Below are 23,282 nucleotides of genomic sequence, written 5' to 3' on the forward strand. Positions count from 1 at the left end.
ATAGTGTCTATACTTTCTATTGGGTGGGAGCAAATTTTTTTTACCTTAGACGTGAAGGGAGTAGCTACACCTGGTGATAGGATAGAGGCTTCATATATATATATATATATATATATATATATATATATATATATATATATATATATATATATATATATGTAATCATCAATTGATAAATTTAGGCAAGACTAGAAAGTCTCACAATATGAAACGGAGGTAGTAGCATATTTTTTATAAATTTATTTTATTTTAAATTCTTTATCAAAATGTTATACATAGTATGTACTAAGATAATTTAAATGAAAAAGTGGTTATAATTCTTTATGTGTCCGTGGTAATTTTGAAAGGAGGAAGTAGTATTGTATATCTCACATTCAGTGCCTCGCATGTCAATCGTGAGCAGCATAAAATGGCATGACAGCGTGCAGTCGATCATAGAGGTGAGTTGTCACCTCGCCTGCTTCTTGTGGCCGTGCTGCCTCCGTCGATCAGCTTCTATATAACGAGACGCGATGCCACGCGACGTGCCGCGTGGATTAGCGGAATAGATAAAATGAAAGCTCAGCCAACCCTCCTATAGCACCTCCATCGCAGGGTGCTTAGTGAGATTACCCGTGTTTACTCTAGCTTGGTTCGTATCAAGCAGCCAGGCCTAGCTAGTCCTGACTGGCACATGCAAGATGTTGTTTGGTTTAGGTATGTGTGAAGACAGGCTCGTTGAAGCAGGTGTTTGGTTAACTGCACACGTACATGACTTGTTCTAGCTGCCATCAACTAACTCAAAGAGAAGGTGTTCCATTTCATGGATACAATAATAGTCAGATCCTGCAATGCTTGGATGAGGTTACCACAAATCTGCATAAAAACATTTTTATGCCATTGTCAAACCAACAATATTTGCATCCGAGTAAGAAACCAAACCAAAAAATTGATCAGATAACTTGAGATTAACTTTAAGACGTGAACACCATAATACACAATGCGCATTCTTTTATTTTCACAAGATCCAACCCTCAAACCATCCAAACTTTTTACTAGATTAAGATCCGAACCAATAATAACTGAATCACAAACAAGACAAAAGAGATAACCACATAGAGAGGGAGCGAAGAGGAATAAATCCATGAATACCACTTGACGAGGGGAAATCACCAAGTCAAAGAGAAGAGAGGGAGATGAGCGCAGGAGCCAGGTGAGAGAAAATGGAGGGAAAGCTGCTTTCTCCTCAGCCAGGCGCGACGTCTTTTTTATATACTTTTTTGCACACGTCTAGCTATACCCGTTGGACTAGACAGACAACCAAATACTGGTGAGCTGTATTTGATAAGCCTGGCTAAGGCTATAGCACCCTACCAAATACGCCCTTAGTTTCTAGAATTACAACACACAGCACATGGCAGCTAACTGCAACCACGTGCTGTCTGGCCAGCTTGTGTTGGGTCATGTGCCGTGTGCTCCATAATTTAAAACCAAAACTGAAACAGGTCCTGCGAATTAATTTAATATGTAATGATCGATGATGATGTCTCACTTTGAGCTGCCATCGGCCCCGTTTACTCCGAAAATTCTTTCCAAAATATATTAGGTCGAATTTTTAGAACATAGATGATACATTAAATATAGATAAAATAAAAAAAATTAATTATACAGTTATGAGAGAAATTGTGAGACAAATCTTTAAGCCTAATTAGTCCATAATTAACTATATTACGGTAACCCATATATGCTAATGACGAATTAATTAGACTTAAAAGATTTATCTCGCGGTTTTTAGGTGAGCCATAAAACTTTTTTCTTTCATGTGTTTAAACATCTTCCAACATAATTTTTTTTTTATTTTTCGGACTAAACACCTCCTAAAATGATGCTTCACAAATGGTGTCAGAATTGCATGGATAAGTACAAGATAGCTCCATAGCGCTCTACGACGGCGTCGCTTCTTCCTTCCGGCCGGCCGGCCACCATGTCGTCGTCGTCGGCGGCGGCGGCGCCAGCGCCAGCCCACGCCGTGTTCTTCCCGTTCCCGGTGCAGGGCCACGTCGCTCTGGCGCTGCACCTGGCTAAGCTCCTCCACGCCAGGGACGGCGTCCGCGTCACCTTCGTCCACTCCGAGCGCAACCGCCGCCGCGTGCTCCGCTCGCGCGGCGCCACCGCGCTCGACGGCGCCCCGGGGTTCCGCTTCGCCGCCGTTCCCGACGGCCTGCCGTTAGACGGGGACGCCGACGCTCCCCCCGGCATGCTCCCCCTGCTCGTCGCCATAAGGTCAACCGTGCCGCACTTCAAGAACGTGCTCGACGACGCCGCCGCCTCCGGTGACCCGGCCACCTGCGTCGTCTCCGACATGGACCACATCTTGCTCGCCGCCAGGGACATGGGCCTTCCGACGGTGGTGCCCTGGGTGCCCAGCGCCTGCGGCCTCCTGTCGTCCCTGCACTACCAGCAGCTCATCGACCGAGGCCTTCTTCCTCTCAAAGGTGTGGCAAGAAAGTAGAAACACGATTTTTCTCTGTCCATTGATGCATCTTGCTAAGTGTTCGTCCGTTGTCCATGACCATGAGCAGATGCTGAGCAGCTGAGCAATGGCCACCTCGACAGCACGGTGGTCGACTGGGTGCCGGGGTTGCCGGCGGACATGCGCCTGCGCGACTTCGGCAGCTTCATCCGCACGACGGACCCCGACGACGCCGTGCTTGCCATGTACGTGTCCTACATGGAGTGCCTCCGGACCACGCCGTCCGCCGTCGTCCTCAACACGTTCGACGAGCTGGAAGGCGAGGTCGTCGCCGCCCTGTCGCGCCTCCTGCCGCCGGTCTACACGGTCGGGCCGATCCCGCGGCTCGCCGCCGCGCACGTCGCCGGACGCGGCCCGGTCGACGCGCTGGGGGCGAGCCTCTGGCCGGAGGACAGCCGCTGCCTCGAGTGGCTCCGGGGCAAGCTGCCTCGCTCCGTCCTGTACGTCAACTTCGGCAGCATCGTCGTCGTGACGAGGGAGCAGCTAGTGGAGCTCGCGTGGGGCCTCGCCGCAAGCGGCCACCAGTTTCTCTGGGTGATTCGAGACGACCAAGCCAAGAACGGCGGCGGCGGCGACCCAGCCGACATGTTCCCGCCGGAGGTCGGCGAGAGCATAGAGCATAGAGCGGAGGTCGGCGAGAGCATAGAGCGGGAAGCGGTGGCGAGGATGGTGAGGGAGGTGATGGGAGAAGATCGTGGGAAGGAGATGAGGCGGCGCGCCATGGAGTGGAAGGAGAAGGCGGCCATGGCGGTAGCACCTGGTGGTAGTTCATGGGTCAACTTGGAAAAGTTGGTCAAGGAGATGTTTCTCTCCACAGATTAATATTAATATATGCATCATATGTGTTTAGTACTACATTGTTGCGAGATTTATAAGCCCTCACCACTTCTATGTCATTGGATTGATCGGGGCGAGTGTTTTACGAGAAAAGACGAATGCTATATTTATAAACAAAAAATAATTTATGAATAAAAAGAAAATCTTGATCGAGGCTTGTTCTGGCCCATATCTGCACAGCAAGCAACTAGCAAGCAAGCCTTGTTCTGGCCCATGAACTCATCAAGTCTTCAACCAAAGGCTATATAAATACAAGGTCCCAAGGTACCCAAACACCTGTGAAAATCCACCTTTTTTTTTCCTCCCAAAATCAAAAACGACAAGGCACGGCAAGAAACCAAGAACTCCTCCGTCCGCACGCGTACGTACGGGCTCAGCTCGGAGGCCCCGACCATGGCAGACCGGCTTCGCCTCGACATGGAGATAAGGGAGAAGATCAAGGTCAGGCGTGAAGCGGGACGCTTCAGCGTGGGGAGCTCCAACTCCAACTCCTCCACCTGCTCCTCCAATCAAGCCGCCGCCGCCGACGTTGCAAGAAACCAAGAACCCCTCTGCCCGCCGGCTCTGCGAAGCGAGGAATTCTTCCACCACGGATGGGAGGGCACCGCCGTCGACGCCGCCATGGAGCCTGAAGAGCTAGCGGAGAGGATGGAGTCCAGGCGTCACTTGCAACGCGGCTACAGTGGCTTGTTGGGTTCGCCGTCCTCCTCACCGCTGCCATTGCCGCCAAGATTGTGGAGTTCCGCGCCCACCTCTCCCCGGACGACGCCATGGAGCTCGCTCCATGACCCGCCGGCCGCTCGTGCTGCCGGAACGTCGAGCTCGTCGCCCAGGGACAATGGCCCATCAAGAACTGCAGCCGCCGATGAAGCCAGGTCGAAGCAGCACCCTGCGAAGGGCCCTACGAGGTCTGACTACGTCGCGATGATGCGGACGGCATTGGCCAAGTTCCAAGACGATGCTTCCGCCGAAGATGGCGAGGCGACGGCGGCGGCGTCGGCGGTGATGGAGCAGGCCATGACCGGCCTCATGGACCTCACGTACCGTAAAGCGAAGCCCCCGGAGCTGCCTTACGAGTTCGCTACGAGATGGCCTATTCCTGTTGATGATGTAAGTCTCTGAATTGTTGGGATCTTTTTTGTTGAAAAAGAAAATCTTGATCGAGGCTTCCAACCCTGTTCATGTTCTTGTCTTATATGGGGTTTGGACCTGTTTCATTGTTCTGTTTCCTGTTTATTGTTCCTTCTATTAGTAGGATGAGAAATTTTCCAAGGAAATCAATTGCATTTCTTTTTTGCATGCATTTTGTTTGTTTCTGTGCAAGTACTGCCTGCTGATTGATTCTTTCCCCGTGGTGTGTTGTGTAGCGTGGCTGCCTTCAACACAGTTCTGCATCGTGATCACCAGTGGAAAAAGTTTCGTGCTATTTATGACTAATGAAAAATCCCCTTTACTTGAGTTGAGCATTGTTAGTATCTGAGTGAATTTCCTTGCATGTTCTTGAGTTCAGTTGTATGTGCAAGTTCAATGGCAACTCGCGTGGCTGTTGCATTCAATCAAATCGATCGACCCATTTCTGCTTCTTCATCATGGACGATAGTCGCATGAAATTAAAATCTTTGATCCAACTCTTACCCACCTTACTAATCCTACAATTTTGTGTTCCTAGGATGAGGTGCTTCAAGCACGAATAATGAGTGATCCTGTTATCTTGGCTTCTGGATATGTAAGTGACAAGTTCACCCCTTTTCTGTTCTTACCCAAATGGTTTTCTGTATAATTATCTGCTAGGTGTTTTCAGTTTTGTTTTTTTTATAGCTAATGTTTTTTCTGAAAAGGTAAGTTTGTTAGAAACCAGCAAATGATGGATCATGAATTGACCAAACATTGATTGCTTGTACTAGTACAGTTGATGCACTGGATGGCAGTAACTTGAGTCCTTGTTTAAATATTGTTATTAGTATACAAATCAGTGATGAGCCATAACACTTGCCAAACACTAAAATGTAAAAGGCATCATCTTATAGATTTTTCTTGAGTTGCATCATCCGATATACTTTTCTGATCTTTCAAAGTATACAAAAATATTGACTGCTGCAAATAAATGCTAAAGTTAACCTTCTACTGGTTCTGTTAAAATTAGCATCCACTTCCTCTGCATAGTAGTTTGAATTTTCCTTGCAGCTTAGGTCTGTGTGATGAGCCGTAAGTCCATCTTATGATATGACTAGAATGGATTGTGATCCTCAAGGGTAGAACACAGGACAAATCAAGAATTTTTCCCTTCTTTTATTTCATTTCAATTTATGCTGTGCCCTTTTTCACCTTTTCCCTTTGTCTTAATGCCATATCTTATATTCATCAAATAGCGTTCAAGTGTAGCTTCTATATTACTCTGTACAAAATTACGAGTATTTTGTAATTTAGCCTTGTATTATTTTATATGTTGATTGGTACAAACTATAAATCAGCATGTGCTGTTTTTCTGAAGTTAACTATTGTGATTATGTTATGGGAATCCACCATCATTTAGATTAACCCAGTAACCATATTTTGATCGTTTGGTTGCAGTCTGTTGATCAATCATACCACAACTACCAAAAACAGCACAGTCCACGGACAAACACAATTACTGATCACTCCTCGCCTCACACTCTCTCTATTCCAAACCATCTTCTCCACGACATGATTTCTGCATGGTGCCTTGACCACTGGGATCTTTCTCCACCTATCACCCCTGATGAAGGCTCCGTTCCAATGGACTCTACAGAGAAACACATTGAACGCATCCTGGAGAAGTTCTCAGGAAATTATGCATCACAAATAGAGGCTCTGAATCAGATCCAGGAACTGTCCAAAACCACCAAAGGAGTGCAACCTTGCCTTGCCAAATTTCCGGACCTGATCCCAGTGCTGATAAATCTTAGGAAGAAATATAAATCGAGTTGGACACGAGATCTTGAGGAAGCGAGGCTCACAGTAATCCTTAATCTGACATTGCACAGGCAAAACAGGGAGATCCTAGCTGGACGGAGTGAATTACCAGGTGCTCTAAAGATAATCGCTCAGAAGGCATACAGTCTTGGTAGGCCAGCATCATCCCTGGCGAAGGTAGCTTCTGTTGTTGCTATCCTGTCAGAATTTTGCGTGTTCAGGAAAAGAATGCTTGATACTGGTGGAATGAAAATGCTTCGAGATATGCTCAAGATGAAGGATACTGTAGTGATAACGGAGGCTGCCACTGCGATCCTTGCACTCTGCACAGACTATGAAAGCAAGCTATCAGCCCAAGTTTATAATGTGCCTGAGATGCTGCTGAAATGCCACTTGTTCACTGATGAGATCCTGCGTCTGCTTGATTGTGTCCCGAGATCCCCTTATGTCTTCAAGAAAATCTGTAATCAGGCTTTGCAATTGGTGAATATCATCATGGCTGATCATGCATTTGGGCCGGTGACCTCTAAGGGCATCCACTCAGCAATTTCCTTGGTCTACGACATTGTTGAGAGGGATGTGGGTAAGATGAAGGTGCTGAAGAACATGGAGGATTTCAAGGAGCGGTTGCGTCAGCTGTCATCAGATAGAATGCCGATGCAGACAATGTTCCAGGTGGAGAGCATAATCAGTACTCTGTCAGAGGTGTTCCCTGCTACTACGGTGTAAAGGCAAAGCCAAGAACCCAGTGGAAGCTACCTTTATTCTCATGGATAGCTTGAATCTTATGCGCTTCTTCTGTAGATATGTCAGAAGGCTCAAGATTTTTGTTCTGCTCGCTCAATTTTTCAGAGAAGTTTGAATTTATTGATTGTGTAGTAATGTGATGAATCACACAAACAGTTCAAGGCACAGATAGATGACTTGGTTTCAGTGCCTGTTGGAGATTGTAAGAATTGATTGGTATTAGTAATTGACCGAATATTCTTGTGATTCTGTGCAGTATCATATTAGTCCTGTATGAAGAGAAAAAATCTTTTATCTTTTCTCTAATGTTACAGTTGGTATATAATCTTTTTCTTTGCGGGGACAATTGGTATATAATCAGTTGCTAATTACATTGTTTGGAACAAAGTTTCTTATGAAACATCTTCTATGTGCATCAAACTTGGGAGTTCAATGCAACAGCAGAGGACCCGGAGAAGGTGGTAAATCATTTGTAGTCCTGTAAAAGATTTTGTACAAGACGCAGCGAAAGTCAAGAAGGCAGAGCATGATTGCAGGATGATAGGACTTGGAGCCCAGATGGAGCAGGATGAACCCTATCCAACTTCAATCCCATCCATCGCCCTACCTTGCCCGTCTCTCCCGTAGAGGATGATTGTGGCATAGCTATGGGGTACACATAACACATACAACAGTTTGATCGTTTGTTTGTATCTGTTTAGCCAAGTGTTTGGTAGCTTGAACGAGAGATACAGTCGATGAGATATTTTATTTGGTTTGTTGCATATGCTATATGCATGGTACCTATATTTTTCGGGCAACGCTTCGGCGTATATTATACTTGTAGTATAATACTACCAATAGAATTAATCTTGTCCATTGATTTAAAAGAGTATTTTCGTACTTTGATTAATATTATATTTGTATTTATTATTTTTTATTACATTATGCACTGATAAAAAAAGCCCAGCAAGACCCACTTACTATAAAAAAAAGACGATATTGTTCTCTCAGAATTCTACTACACCTAGAATTATTGGTAGTATAATTTAATCACAACCGTTCAATAAAATTAGATCAGTGGTTTAGATTAAATTATATTACAAGTAATATGCACCGGGTCGGCTTCATATTTTTTTGGTGGTGATGAAGAATTTACGAAGAAAAATTACTACAATACCGACGAGTTATATTTTTCCACTCCCTACATTCATAAAAACCAAATAGAAAACTGTATCCTAAGTAAAACAAGTTTTTTTTTGTTCAGAAAATTAGTGGAACAGAAAAAGATGAAGGGGAAAAATTGAGAGCCGACAACTGAGCGCGGGTCTAGCGCCGCCCATGCCGTCGACAAAGATAAAGATCAGGCTGAGTTTGCTAGTAGGGAGGCCTAACACTGTTGTGATCGATGCAGCTGGAAAAAATGAAAAAGAAAAAATCGCATGTCACCACCGCTCGTATTTCTGCATCGATATATCTCCCATTGCATCATCAAGCTCTGGCGCCGCCTCCCTCGATTCACCACCGCTCGACTCGGTTCGTACCCAAGAGACAAGACAAGAAAGGCCAATCCAGGAAATAGACAGGAGGAGGAAAGGGATAGGTAGACCTCTTGTACGTCAGATGCGGCTCCGCTAATCACACACTGCTGCTGCCGCTAATCACATACCCATCATTAATTAATTATTTACAACAATAATATAATTTTTTTCTAATAATAACATTCTACTACACTACTACACGTTTTAACAATGTACACTACTACACATTCTAACAATTTACAGTATTAACTTGTCTGAACTATTAGATCAGGGGCATTGGACGCTAACATACATGTTTAAGGTACACTAATAGCTAGACTACGTGTGTGTCTATTTATAAGCCAGTGCAATCGCTCCTAAGGACATACACAACAGTGAGACAATGACTGTCTATATATATTCACGTCAGATTAATCATCATGTAGGCATCAATAACTCAAGAAAAACTTGGACGCTGTCTCTTCGTTCGTCCATTGCTCGGGCACGTGCTCCCAATCTGCATGCAATCATTGTTAGAGAAAAAAATTCATACACTCGTTGCATGCAACAAATACAAAACAAAAAAAATATGATGTAGTAAATATGGTTGAGACAGCTAAATGGATATGACAACCCATTATATAACTTATCTATTTAGCTGTCTATATATATATGGGCTATTGCATAACTGATCCTATTTTGAAAGCCAACTACGTATTTGACCTTATTTTTTTCACTTTATAAATTTAACCCCTTTTTCAAAAATGAAGACGCCGACTGACCCTAGTCCGTTAAACTCACTTAACGGTGTTAAATGAGACATGAATAGATATTTTTATCCTTGCATATTTGACCCTACTTGTAAATGGTTATTTCACATATGGCCCAATTTTGTACATATATACTTTGTAACAATTAATGTATTTGTAATATTTGATTTATTTATGTTTACTGTTTGAGACAAATTTATTTGATATTTAGTGAAGTTTGATTAAATTGAGAAATGTACTAAAATTTGAACTAAATTCACTTCAAATCTAAATTAATTTAAATAAAATTTTGATATGGTTTTGACTACTTTTTAACAAAATTTTGATGGCACATTGCCCAAAATTACCAAACTGCATACAGTGATATAAATATATAAAAATGTTTACGTAAAAATAGCACATAATCATCTACAAAATACACAAGGCCACAGTGCGCCGGCGGGCGTGTGCGTATCAGTGGAAGCGCCCAGTGCGCCAGACCGCCGACGTCCCATTGCTGGCCGGTCAGGAGCTGGAGCAGCACCGCGCCGAACATGTAGACGTCGTTCTCCGTGCGGGCGTCGAGGCGGTCGTCGTCGTCGCCATCGTGGAGGAAGGTCGACGAGCACGTTGCGTGGACGCACGCGGCCGTGCGCGTGCAGGTGCGCCAGCTCGCGAGCCGCGCCGGCGGCGACCGCGGCGCGCTCTGGCCACGATGGCAGCGGCTTGTGCGGTGGCCCAGCGCCGTACATTGGTGCATCGATTTTTATTTTATATATATATATATATATAATAATAATAAATAACAGTTGTCTACACGGCTGGACATGTCCTGATAAATCGACACTTGGTTTTTCCGTCGTTGATCAGGATTTAACGATGCTTATTGAAGTTGCTACATAGATAGTGCCGCTGGTTAGGATTAGCTGGTATTACCTCTATTTCCACATCGTAAGGTATAGTAGTATTTCTTACATTCGTATTAATGCTAATATATATATATATATATATATAAAATATTTATTATCTATAAATAAATATATGTATGGCTTACTGGAGTATAATATAGAACAAAAAAATATTTAATAGAGTAATGTATAGATAGGATGAAATACTACGTAATCTATAAGTATATTGGTGTATCGACCCACGTGCTAGAGGAGCCCTTATTGTCTTTTTCGGGCCCGTTTGACACAGCTCTAGCTCCCAACTCTTACTTAACTGGAGCCGGAGTTGTGTCAAACTTTATAGATTCTAATTTTTTTGGAACGGAGTTGACGGAGCTGCTCCTGAAAAATGAACTACAGGGGTAGAGCTGAGTTTTTGCTGCTCCACAGCTCCACTCCATGCCAAAAGACCCACTACCCTTTATTATTTTATTGTAATTACTTGAATCTGCCTCTCATGCTACTATATATTATTAGTAAATATTTATATTGTGTGTTAACTATCATATAGTATTTTATAACCATATAGTTATGTTGTTGAAGTTCAAAAGAAAAATAATCAGTATTTAATTACATTAAAGAAACATAATTCAATCATGGTTTAATCATGACTACACATAACCCGTAAAGTTATTATTGTCAATTTACTTCGTATTCTCTTTTAGAAGTTCTGGAGCAGACCAAGCTAACCAAACAGTTTTGAACTGTTCTCCGGCTCCCACAAGAACAGCTCTCACTGGAGTTAGAGTTTAGAGCTACGATCTGGAGTTTAGAGCTCTACCAAACGGGCCCTTCCTCCGTCGAAAAATTTGTAACCGTGCCATTATAATTTTACAAAGTTAGAAATATACCACTGGTATCTCAGTGACACGTAGAGCCTACATAAGTCAATGCCACGTGGGCCAGGATGACATATCTACGATTTCGCAAAATTATAATGGCATCTTTGCAATTTCCCTTTTTATTTATTTTTCATTGTTCTCTTTAGAAATCCACCATGGCAGGGGGCTAAAAAATAGCGCCACGGCGGATCCACCCTTAAGTATAACGGTATTTTAGATTGGATTGATGAAAGAATTAATGCAAGAGCCAAGAGGTCTGAGTTCTAATTAGCATGGAGTCTTAGCTAGAATTTTAGTTTGGCCCACAATGCTAAATACACATCTAAGGTCATGATAATATACTGATTAATCAACAGTAAAGATACTTCTTGTTAACGTGTAAGTTCCGGTAATTGTCCAATTAATATAGGTATAGATAGATTGATCGAACGAACGTGTGCGAAAGAGTATTTTCGTTTTGCTACTAAATTCCTTGTTTCTCAACTTAGGTACGTCACTGTGATTTGTTTCTATTTTTGAATTTAAAACTAAACTTCAACTGACTTTATTTATATATCTAAACCTTTTAGCCACGCCATACTAAGCATTATGGAAAAATAGTGCTACCATGCTAAGTTCTCTTGGCATGTTAGTGTTTACCTTTTAGCCACGCCATACTAAGCATTATGAAAAAATAATGCTACCATGATAAGTCCTCTTGGCATGTTAGTGTTTGTGACCATGTCAATTAAACTGGTGTGGCAAGGATGGTACTAGTTTGGCTCATTATTACCGTGACAACCGTCTACTTCTTCACATTCACCAAGCAACATATGCAGTTATTTATAGATAGAAAAATCATGGTATGCATTTTCATGTATTAAGCTAAGGCATTGCACATGGCTAAATAATGTTGTCACGCCAATTTCTCATGGCTTGGGAGTATTATCCAGTTATACCAAACATGGTAATTTGACTAAATGGTTCATATATAAAAATAAAATTTAATGTAATTTAGTTTTAAAATTAAAAATAAAAAAATAAAAATCGGTTACTATATAGGTCGATTACTCAGGGGTGATTGTTTGGCTTATTAGAGAAAAACCAAACGACATATTTGCAAATAAAAAATAAGTTATGAGTAAAACTTTTATAAATATGTTCTTAACGATTTAAAAATAAAGACAAAAAAAACTACAATAAAAAAGCCTAAAATCTACTGCAAATCTAAAGTTGAAAATTCAGCATTTTGCTTATAAGTATAAAAGCGAAAAGACATGGCGGGGAATTTGATTGGGACCAATGGCTGTACTAGACATCCATGACCTGTCAATGTACTGAAAATAGCGTATTACCTCACTGTGGTTGTGCCTAATTTAGAAGTGTGGCCAGATTACCATATATGAACCTGCATCAATGTTTGTGGTTAGGTGGGCTATCAGTCAAGTCAAGCCTAACACGGTGGTCACTTATTTGGTTGGGTGCATGCGGGCAACACTGCACAGGTGGTTGTACAGTAACATCGATATGATCCCACACGACTAAATTTGTGGACACCGGTGTGTGGGCTACAAATTATGATGATTATTTGCCATCCTAAATGTGGAGTAAGAAAGATAATTTAATTAGCGCGTACCTCTCCTCCTATCATTGTTGAGGTGACAATTACTTACTCTATTAGGGGTTGCGGCATAATTTCTTTTCTTAAAATGATTGAAACTGATCAAGCCAACAGTACGTCTGTACCGACCGATGTGATACTCGTACATAAGTGTAGCTAACTTTCTTTTTCTATTTCATAAGATAAAACATGCATGCAAGTATATACTAAGTACTCCTTCCGTTTCAGAATATAAGACTTTCTAGCCTTATCTAGATTTATATATATGTTAATTAATCTAAACACACACAAGTCTCTATCCTACTACCAAGTGTAGCTACTTCCTTTACGTCTAAGGTGCAGAAACACCTTTATACATATTTCTTTTCTCTTCTAACAGAAAGTACAAACTCTATACATGTAGTTGTATCATTCACATAAGATTTAATAATATCTATACTTTCTGTTGGGTGAGAGCAGAAACAGTTATGAAAATGTTTTTTATCATACACGTGCAGGGAGTAGCTACACCTAGTAGTAGAATCTAAATTTTCTTTTAATAGTGTCTATACTTTCTGTTGGGTGGGAGCAAATGTTTTTTACCTTAGACGTGAAGGGAGTAGCTACACCTGGTGATAGGATAGAGGCTTCATATATATATATATATATATATATATGTAATCATCAATTGATAAATTTAGGCAAGACTAGAAAGTCTCACAATATGAAACGGAGGTAGTAGCATATTTTTTTATAAATTTATTTTATTTTAAATTCTTTATCAAAATGTTATACATAGTATGTACTAAGATAATTTAAATGAAAAAGTGGTTATAATTCTTTATGTGTCCGTGGTAATTTTGAAAGGAGGAAGTAGTATTGTATATCTCACATTCAGTGCCTCGCATGTCAATCGTGAGCAGCATAAAATGGCATGACAGCGTGCAGTCGATCATAGAGGTGAGTTGTCACCTCGCCTGCTTCTTGTGGCCGTGCTGCCTCCGTCGATCAGCTTCTATATAACGAGACGCGATGCCACGCGACGTGCCGCGTGGATTAGCGGAATAGATAAAATGAAAGCTCAGCCAACCCTCCTATAGCACCTCCATCGCAGGGTGCTTAGTGAGATTACCCGTGTTTACTCTAGCTTGGTTCGTATCAAGCAGCCAGGCCTAGCTAGTCCTGACTGGCACATGCAAGATGTTGTTTGGTTTAGGTATGTGTGAAGACAGGCTCGTTGAAGCAGGTGTTTGGTTAACTGCACACGTACATGACTTGTTCTAGCTGCCATCAACTAACTCAAAGAGAAGGTGTTCCATTTCATGGATACAATAATAGTCAGATCCTGCAATGCTTGGATGAGGTTACCACAAATCTGCATAAAAACATTTTTATGCCATTGTCAAACCAACAATATTTGCATCCGAGTAAGAAACCAAACCAAAAAATTGATCAGATAACTTGAGATTAACTTTAAGACGTGAACACCATAATACACAATGCGCATTCTTTTATTTTCACAAGATCCAACCCTCAAACCATCCAAACTTTTTACTAGATTAAGATCCGAACCAATAATAACTGAATCACAAACAAGACAAAAGAGATAACCACATAGAGAGGGAGCGAAGAGGAATAAATCCATGAATACCACTTGACGAGGGGAAATCACCAAGTCAAAGAGAAGAGAGGGAGATGAGCGCAGGAGCCAGGTGAGAGAAAATGGAGGGAAAGCTGCTTTCTCCTCAGCCAGGCGCGACGTCTTTTTTATATACTTTTTTGCACACGTCTAGCTATACCCGTTGGACTAGACAGACAACCAAATACTGGTGAGCTGTATTTGATAAGCCTGGCTAAGGCTATAGCACCCTACCAAATACGCCCTTAGTTTCTAGGATTACAACACACAGCACATGGCAGCTAACTGCAACCACGTGCTGTCTGGCCAGCTTGTGTTGGGTCATGTGCCGTGTGCTCCATAATTTAAAACCAAAACTGAAACGGGTCCTGCGAATTAATTTAATATGTAATGATCGATGATGATGTCTCACTTTGAGCTGCCATCGGCCCCGTTTACTCCGAAAATTCTTTCCAAAATATATTAGGTCGAATTTTTAGAACATAGATGATACATTAAATATAGATAAAATAAAAAAAATTAATTATACAGTTATGAGAGAAATTGTGAGACAAATCTTTAAGCCTAATTAGTCCATAATTAACTATATTACGGTAACCCATATATGCTAATGACGAATTAATTAGACTTAAAAGATTTATCTCGCGGTTTTTAGGTGAGCCATAAAACTTTTTTCTTTCATGTGTTTAAACATCTTCCAACATAATTTTTTTTTTATTTTTCGGACTAAACACCTCCTAAAATGATGCTTCACAAATGGTGTCAGAATTGCATGGATAAGTACAAGATAGCTCCATAGCGCTCTACGACGGCGTCGCTTCTTCCTTCCGGCCGGCCGGCCACCATGTCGTCGTCGTCGGCGGCGGCGGCGCCAGCGCCAGCCCACGCCGTGTTCTTCCCGTTCCCGGTGCAGGGCCACGTCGCTCTGGCGCTGCACCTGGCTAAGCTCCTCCACGCCAGGGACGGCGTCCGCGTCACCTTCGTCCACTCCGAGCGCAACCGCCGCCGCGTGCTCCGCTCGCGCGGCGCCACCGCGCTCGACGGCGCCCCGGGGTTCCGCTTCGCCGCCGTTCCCGACGGCCTGCCGTTAGACGGGGACGCCGACGCTCCCCCCGGCATGCTCCCCCTGCTCGTCGCCATAAGGTCAACCGTGCCGCACTTCAAGAACGTGCTCGACGACGCCGCCGCCTCCGGTGACCCGGCCACCTGCGTCGTCTCCGACATGGACCACATCTTGCTCGCCGCCAGGGACATGGGCCTTCCGACGGTGGTGCCCTGGGTGCCCAGCGCCTGCGGCCTCCTGTCGTCCCTGCACTACCAGCAGCTCATCGACCGAGGCCTTGTTCCTCTCAAAGGTGTGGCAAGAAAGTAGAAACACGATTTTTCTCTGTCCATTGATGCATCTTGCTAAGTGTTCGTCCGTTGTCCATGACCATGAGCAGATGCTGAGCAGCTGAGCAATGGCCACCTCGACAGCACGGTGGTTGTTTGAATAAGTCCTGAGCAGTTAAATGTAGGAGGTAGCAGGCGATTAGCGCCATTAGAGGCAGGCCACGGATTGCGGCATGGCCCAGGTGGTTGGGATGGCAACCATTGATCACGAGTATGCCGGGATTAGCTTGTCCATTTGTTTCCTTGTAACCATACATGTAATCCATATATAGTGAATACAATCAAAAGGAAAAGCTGTCGCTTACAGCACCAAACTCATCGTGTCCTCTGTGTTCTTCGTGTGTGTCGTCCTCCTCGCCGGAGTTCTAACAATTGGTATCAGAGCCGAGTCTCTCGCCGGAGCCATGGCATCGCAGTCGCCTTCCAAGAAGCCGCAGACTGCTGATGGTTCCAGCGAGAAGGAGGTCAAGCCCTCACGATCGCCGCCGCGACGCCGTGGCCGCTCTCATGGCCGCCACCGCTCCGGCTCGCGCGTCGTCGAGCGCGTCATCGAGCGCCCGTCCGCGAACGTCGCATGGCCGATGCTCACGCGGACGAACTACCCGGAGTGGGCGCTTGTGATGCAGGTTAACTTCCAGACACTTCGGGTCTGGGATGTCGTCGAGGACGGGATCGACGAAGACGCCGACGAAGATGAGTACCAGCAAGACCGCCAGGCCATGGCGGGTCTCCTACGCTCGGTCCCATCCGAGATGTGGGCGACGCTCGGCCGTAAGCAGACCGTCAGGGAGGCGTGGGACGCCGTCAAGGTGCTCCGGATCGGCGACGAACGCGCGCGCGACGCGACCGCGCAGCAGCTCCGCCGCGAGTTCGGCGCGCTCGTCTTCAAGGAGGGCGAGACCGTCTCCGAGTTCGGCATCCACATTTCGACGCTCGCCACCAACCTCCGCGTCCTCGGTGACAACATCACCGACGCCGAAGTGGTAAAGAAGCTGCTGCAGGTTGTCCCCGAACGCCTGTCGCAAGCAGCCGTCTCCCTCGAGATGTTCCTCGATCTGAACAAAGTATCAATCGAGGAAGTCATCGGGCGGCTGCGCGTCTTCGAGGAACGCGGCAAGCCCAAGGAGATCACCGACTCCATGGGGCGCCTCATGCTCTGTGAAGAGGATTGGGAGGCGCGCCGCAAAGCCCGCCGGGAGCAGGAGAGCTCTGGCGGCGGATCGTCTTCAGGCAACCGCGGCAAGGGCCGTGGACGCGGCCGCGGTCGCAATGGTGATGGATCCACGCCGCGGGATGGCCACAATGGCCAGACCGCGGGCGCTGGTGGCGGGAGGCCACCGCGAGGCACCCGCTGCGACAACTGTGGCAAGAGAGGCCATTGGGCCAAGGACTGCCGCGGCAAGAAGAAGGCAGCGGCCCACGTCGCTCAAGCCGAGGAGGATGATCGTGATCACGCGCTGATGTACATCACCGCGGATCAGGAGGTGATCGCACTGCCCGCTGAGGAGACGCAGCGGCATGTGCACATCTCCGAGCCCAAGGTTCTCCTCCACCTGAGCCGGGAACAGGAGGAAGATGCCGTGGTACCTCGCCGCTGGGTACTTGACACCGGGGCGACGAATCACATGACGGGAACACGCAACATCTTCGCCGAGCTCGACACCGCCGTCACTGGATCCGTCCGGTTCGGCGACGGGTCCGTGGTCGCCATTGAGGGAAAGGGGACAGTCCTCTTTACCTGCAAATCCGGGGAACATCGCCGGCTGGAGGGTGTGTACTACATCCCGCGCCTCACCACCAACATCGTGAGTCTCGGCCAGATGGACGAGGATGGCTACAAGATCAACATCGAAGAAGGAGTGCTGCGCCTCTATGATCTACAGCGGCAGCTGTTGGCGAAGGTGCAACGCACGCCCAGTCGTCTGTACCTCCTCGACATGACCATCGCCGCCCCGGTGTGTCTCACGGCGCGGGTAGGCGACGTGGCGTGGCGCTGGCATGAGCGCTATGGCCACCTCAACTTCCAGGCGTTGCGCAAGCTGGGACGCGAGGAGATGGTGAGAGGACTGCCGACCATCGATCACGTCGAGCAGGTATGCGAAGATTGTGTCCTCGCCAAACAGAAGCGCGCGTCGTTCCCAAAGGCGGCCAAGTACCGGGCGCAAGAGCAGCTGGAGCTGGTGCACGGTGACCTCTGCGGCCCCGTCTCGCCACCGACGCCTGGCGGGAACGCCTACTTCTTGCTGCTCGTCGACGACATGAGCCGCTATATGTGGCTCACCCTCCTGCGTTCCAAGGCGGATGCACCGGCAGCGATCATGGCGTTCCAAGCCAAGGTCGAACGCGAAACTGGGAAGAAGCTGAAGGTGCTCCGAACTGATAACGGAGGTGAATTCACTTCCGTGCAATTTGGCGAGTATTGTGCAGGAGAGGGCGTGCAGCGACACTTCTCGGCGCCTGGCACGCCACAGCAAAACGGCGTCGTCGAACGGCGGAACCAGATGGTCGTGGGGACAGCGCGGAGCATCCTGCGTGCCCGCGGCATGCCGGGACGCTTCTGGGGAGAGGCGGTGCACACCGCTGTCTTCCTGCTGAACAGGGCGCCCACCAGTGCACTCAACGGCATGACGCCGTTTGAAGCTTGGCACGCAAAGAAGCCGCCCGTGCACTTCCTGAAGGTGTTCGGGTGTGTGGCCTACGTCAAGAAAGTGCGCCCGCACCTGAGCAAACTCGATGATCGCGGCGTCAAGGTCGTCTTCATCGGCTACCAGGACGGCTCCAAAGCGTACCGCTTCTACGACCCCGTCGCCGAGCGAGTACACGTCTCCCGCGACGCCATCTTCGCCGAGGACGAGCGCTGGGACTGGGGGGCCTCCTCGGACATGGGCTCCGAGCACCCCTTCACCATCTCGGACCACTACATGCCGGAGCGCCAGCACCAGGCAGATCGGGAGCTGCCGATGCCTGATCCCCAGGGCTCGCCGGCGCGCTCCCCGTCCCCAGACGGTGGGAGCCCCCAGGACGCGCCACCGCGCCATGCGTCACGGGCAACACCTCCAGCAGCATCAAGCCCGCAGCAAGCCGAGCAGCTGCCTTCGACACCACCTCACGCTGGAACGGGCATCGAGTTCGCGACGCCACTTACCACCGACCTGAGCTTCGACGCCGGTGATGTGGGGGAGCTCCGGTACCGGACACTGGACAACATCCTCGGATCGGATGCGGTGCCCGGGCTGGAGCACCGCGACGACGTGGAGGCTGAGATCCACAACGTCAACCACGCAGTGACCGTGGAGGAGCCCAGATCGGTGAAAGAGGCGGAGGGCGATCCAAGCTGGGTCGCAGCGATGGAGGAGGAGATGCAATCGATCCGCGACAACAAGACTTGGTCACTTGTCGAGCTCCCACGCGGACACCGCGCCATCGGCTTGAAGTGGGTGTACAAAGTCAAGCGCGACGAGAATGGCGGCATCGTCAAGTACAAAGCGCGCCTCGTCGCCAAAGGGTACGTGCAGCGCCCCGGCGTCGACTTCGAAGAGGTGTATGCTCCAGTTGCACGACTGGAGTCTGTGCGGCTGGTGCTCGCCATTGCAGCTCACTACGGCTGGGGCGTCCACCACATGGACGTCAAGTCGGCGTTCTTGAATGGCGAGCTACAAGAGGAGGTATACGTCCAGCAGCCTCCCGGCTTCGTCGACGGCAAGCACAAGCACAAGGTGCTGCGCCTCCACAAGGCGCTCTATGGACTCCGCCAAGCACCACGAGCATGGAACCACAAGCTGGACGCCGAGCTGCTGGCTCTCGGGTTCAAGCGCTGCGTCGACGAACACGGCATGTACACGCGCGGGAGCGGAGCACAGCGCCTGATCGTGGGCGTCTACGTGGACGACCTCATCATCACTGGTGGAGATGACGACGCCGTGGCGAGGTTCAAAGGGCAGATGCTGCGCACATTCCGCATGAGCGACCTCGGACTCCTCTCGTACTACTTGGGGCTCGAGGTCACTCAAGGCGCACACGGCATCACGCTGCGTCAGAGCGCCTATGCCATCAAGATACTTGAGAAGGCCGGGCTGGCTGGTTGCAATGCTAGCACCACGCCCATGGAGATGAAGCTGAAGCTCCAGAAGGAGGGAACGACGCCGAGCGTCAATGCCACGGAGTACCGCAGCCTCATCGGGAGCCTGAGGTACCTGTGCAACTCTAGGCCCGATTTGGCCTACTCCGTGGGATACCTCAGCAGGTTCATGGAGGCGCCTCGGCAAGAACACCTTGCTGCCGTGAAGCGTGTGCTTCGCTACGTGGCTGGCACGGTGCATTGGGGCGTGCACTACCACCCGGCTGAGAGGAAGGGAGCGCCGCCCGTCTTGGTGGGGTACTCCGACAGTGATCTCGCAGGCGACATCAACGACCGCAAGAGCACAAGTGGGCTCATCTTCTTCCTCGCCGGTGGACCGGTTGCCTGGCAATCGGCAAAGCAGAAAGTGGTCGCCCTGTCGTCCTGCGAGGCCGAGTACATCGCGGCCGCGGCAGCCGCGTGTGAAGCAGTCTGGTTGGCACGCTTGCTAGCTGAGCTCATTGGAGGAACAGCACAAGCGCCTAGGTTGAAGGTGGACAACAAGTCCGCCATTGCTTTGATGAAGAACCCTGTGCATCACGACCGGAGTAAACACATCGACGTGAAGTTTCACTTCATCCGGGAGTGCTGTGACAGGAAGCTGATCAACGTCGAGTTCGTGGGCACCGAGCTGCAACTAGGTGATCTACTCACAAAGGCACTTGGGCGCACCCGGTTTCAGGAGCTTCGCGGCTTGATTGGTATGAAAAAGCTACTCTAATCGCTCGGACTTAGGAGGAGAATGTTTGAATAAGTCCTGAGCAGTTAAATGTAGGAGGTAGCAGGCGATTAGCGCCATTAGAGGCAGGCCACGGATTGCGGCATGGCCCAGGTGGTTGGGATGGCAACCATTGATCACGAGTATGCCGGGATTAGCTTGTCCATTTGTTTCCTTGTAACCATACATGTAATCCATATATAGTGAATACAATCAAAAGGAAAAGCTGTCGCTTACAGCACCAAACTCATCGTGTCCTCTGTGTTCTTCGTGTGTGTCGTCCTCCTCGCCGGAGTTCTAACAGTGGTCGACTGGGTGCCGGGGTTGCCGGCGGACATGCGCCTGCGCGACTTCGGCAGCTTCATCCGCACGACGGACCCCGACGACGCCGTGCTTGCCATGTACGTGTCCTACATGGAGTGCCTCCGGACCACGCCGTCCGCCGTCGTCCTCAACACGTTCGACGAGCTGGAAGGCGAGGTCGTCGCCGCCCTGTCGCGCCTCCTGCCGCCGGTCTACACGGTCGGGCCGATCCCGCGGCTCGCCGCCGCGCACGTCGCCGGACGCGGCCCGGTCGACGCGCTGGGGGCGAGCCTCTGGCCGGAGGACAGCCGCTGCCTCGAGTGGCTCCGGGGCAAGCCGCCTCGCTCCGTCCTGTACGTCAACTTCGGCAGCATCGTCGTCGTGACGAGGGAGCAGCTAGTGGAGCTCGCGTGGGGCCTCGCCGCAAGCGGCCACCAGTTTCTCTGGGTGATTCGAGACGACCAAGCCAAGAACGGCGGCGGCGGCGACCCAGCCGACATGTTCCCGCCGGAGTTCGCGGAGGCGGCCGCCAAGGGCCGGTGCTACCTGACGAGGTGGTGCCCCCAGGAGGCGGTGCTCCAGCACGACGCCATCGGGGCGTTCCTGACGCACTGCGGGTGGAACTCCATGCTCGACGGCATCTGCAACGGCGTGCCGATGCTGTGCTACCCGCTCGGCGCGGACCAGGAGACGAACTGCCGGTACGCTCGCACGGAGTGGCGCATCGGCGCGGAGGTCGGCGAGAGCATAGAGCGGGAAGCGGTGGCGAGGATGGTGAGGGAGGTGATGGGAGAAGATCGTGGGAAGGAGATGAGGCGGCGCGCCATGGAGTGGAAGGAGAAGGCGGCCATGGCGGTAGCACCTGGTGGTAGTTCATGGGTCAACTTGGAAAAGTTGGTCAAGGAGATGTTTCTCTCCACAGATTAATATTAATATATGCATCATATGTGTTTAGTACTACATTGTTGCGAGATTTATAAGCCTTCACCACTTCTGTGTCATTGGATTGATCGGGGCGAGTGTTTTACGAGAAAAGACGAATGCTATATTTATAAACAAAAAATAATTTATGAATAAAAATTTTAGATCCATCAATCGAGCAGGTTACTGGTTTTTTAGAATTCGTCGCTTCGTTCATCCCGTGCCGTGAGATATACATGTGATGCCATTCACCCCATGGCGTTTTGAACTGCACCTAGCCACCTACTCTACTTGGGCTTTCCAATCTAGGCGGTGGACCAATAATTATGTTTACATATTTAGAATTATTACTGGGTTGGCTTCTTGTTGGACTTGGTACTGCATCTTTTGTACATAAAACTTTTGAGCTCAAAATTTCGATATATTAAACTGCTTCAATTATTCCCCACAAAAAGAAAACTGCTTCAATTATTATATTTTTTAGGTTACACTGCATATGTGCTATACATGTTTGTTTGGTTGTTTGTATCAATCTAGCATGAACCATACGAGTTATTCAGGCTGACATGTATGATCGCATAAAATATCGACATATCGTACCTCCATGCCGTATCCACCTATTAGATAATGCATTTAGTTCATATCAAAATTATGATCTACAGAGAAAATAGGAAAAACCGACATGTTGTGTTCTATAAAATGGTGTGATCGTGTGAATACCTTGTCCTGTTGTGCAAAACTGTGTGGTTTATGTGAAAAAATCTTTTGTTTCTACAAAACGATGTTTCTCATCCAAAACGGTGGGTTTTGTGTGATACAATTTGTTGTAATGCGAACTGGTGTGATCATGCAGAATCTCTTGTTTCTCCTCGTGGAAAAAACATTGTGTTTTGTCGCGCGATTCTTCAAATTGAAAACTAGTCTCGTCTCTAAAGTATGTTTATGTTTGCCATGCATCAAAATAAAGACTAAAAAACATTTCACTAATAGGTATCAACTACATATTAAGTACATTGTACTAATAAAACTACTTTAACCATGCTAAGATATCACATTACATCTCATACCCACGTCCACCATACATAGTTAACTTCTCTGAATCGGACCAACGAAATTAAAAAAATGTTGACTATGGAGGAGAAATACATTTCTCACCTTGTATAGCAATTTGAACCAAAGAATTTAACTTTAATATTCCCCCCTATATGTTGCTACTATATGGAGAGAGATAAGGTGAAAATAACATGGCTCGGCCTTGGAGACCTAGATAACTGACCGTCCAATCATCACAGGCGGTCACTTAAGAGGATCGTCCATGACAAAAGATTTATTGTAGGCAACTCACTTAAGATTACTACCTGCGATGATGTTGCTTCTTCTTAGATGGTCGTGTTAATTAAGTGGTCAATCTATGATAAGTTTTTTCCCTACCATAGTGCCTGGTGTCGTCCATCTGGGATGTTTAGGGGGTCGTCTGCGATAATCATTTATGTAATAGTGGCATAAATAATTAAGCAATCAAATGGACAAAGAAACACATAGATAA

General features: G+C 47.5%; 4 protein-coding genes across 4 annotated transcripts; all 4 read left to right on the plus strand.

The window, feature by feature from the left end:
* Window positions 1-1,844: 1,844 nt before the first annotated feature.
* On the plus strand, window positions 1,845-3,334 carry LOC121053507 ((R)-mandelonitrile beta-glucosyltransferase-like). The gene is made up of 2 exons (XM_040520605.1): window positions 1,845-2,474; window positions 2,562-3,334. Exons 1-2 carry the CDS (start codon window positions 1,964-1,966, stop codon window positions 3,332-3,334), a joined length of 1,284 nt encoding a protein of 427 aa, XP_040376539.1. The 5' UTR covers window positions 1,845-1,963.
* Window positions 3,335-3,669: 335 nt separating this feature from the next.
* Window positions 3,670-7,475, plus strand: LOC121053597 (U-box domain-containing protein 73-like). The gene is given in 3 exon segments (XM_040521179.1): window positions 3,670-4,459; window positions 5,019-5,075; window positions 5,921-7,475. Coding segments are annotated over 3 exon segments (1,914 nt in total). The 5' UTR covers window positions 3,670-3,742; the 3' UTR covers window positions 7,061-7,475.
* A 7,542-nt stretch (window positions 7,476-15,017) lies between these two features.
* Window positions 15,018-15,991, plus strand: LOC107303563 (7-deoxyloganetin glucosyltransferase-like). The gene is made up of 2 exons (XM_015833339.2): window positions 15,018-15,640; window positions 15,728-15,991. Exons 1-2 carry the CDS (start codon window positions 15,130-15,132, stop codon window positions 15,775-15,777), a joined length of 561 nt encoding a protein of 186 aa, XP_015688825.2. The 5' UTR covers window positions 15,018-15,129; the 3' UTR covers window positions 15,778-15,991.
* A 4,626-nt stretch (window positions 15,992-20,617) lies between these two features.
* LOC121053508 (UDP-glycosyltransferase 85A2-like) lies at window positions 20,618-22,445 on the plus strand. The gene is made up of 2 exons (XM_040520606.1): window positions 20,618-20,669; window positions 20,733-22,445. The coding sequence occupies exons 1-2, from the start codon at window positions 20,618-20,620 to the stop codon at window positions 21,740-21,742; spliced, it is 1,062 nt and encodes a 353-aa protein (XP_040376540.1). The 3' UTR covers window positions 21,743-22,445.
* Window positions 22,446-23,282: the final 837 nt, after the last annotated feature.

The sequence above is a fragment of the Oryza brachyantha genome, chromosome 2 (genome assembly GCF_000231095.2).
Source record: "Oryza brachyantha chromosome 2, ObraRS2, whole genome shotgun sequence".
Taxonomy (NCBI): Eukaryota; Viridiplantae; Streptophyta; class Magnoliopsida; order Poales; family Poaceae; genus Oryza; species Oryza brachyantha.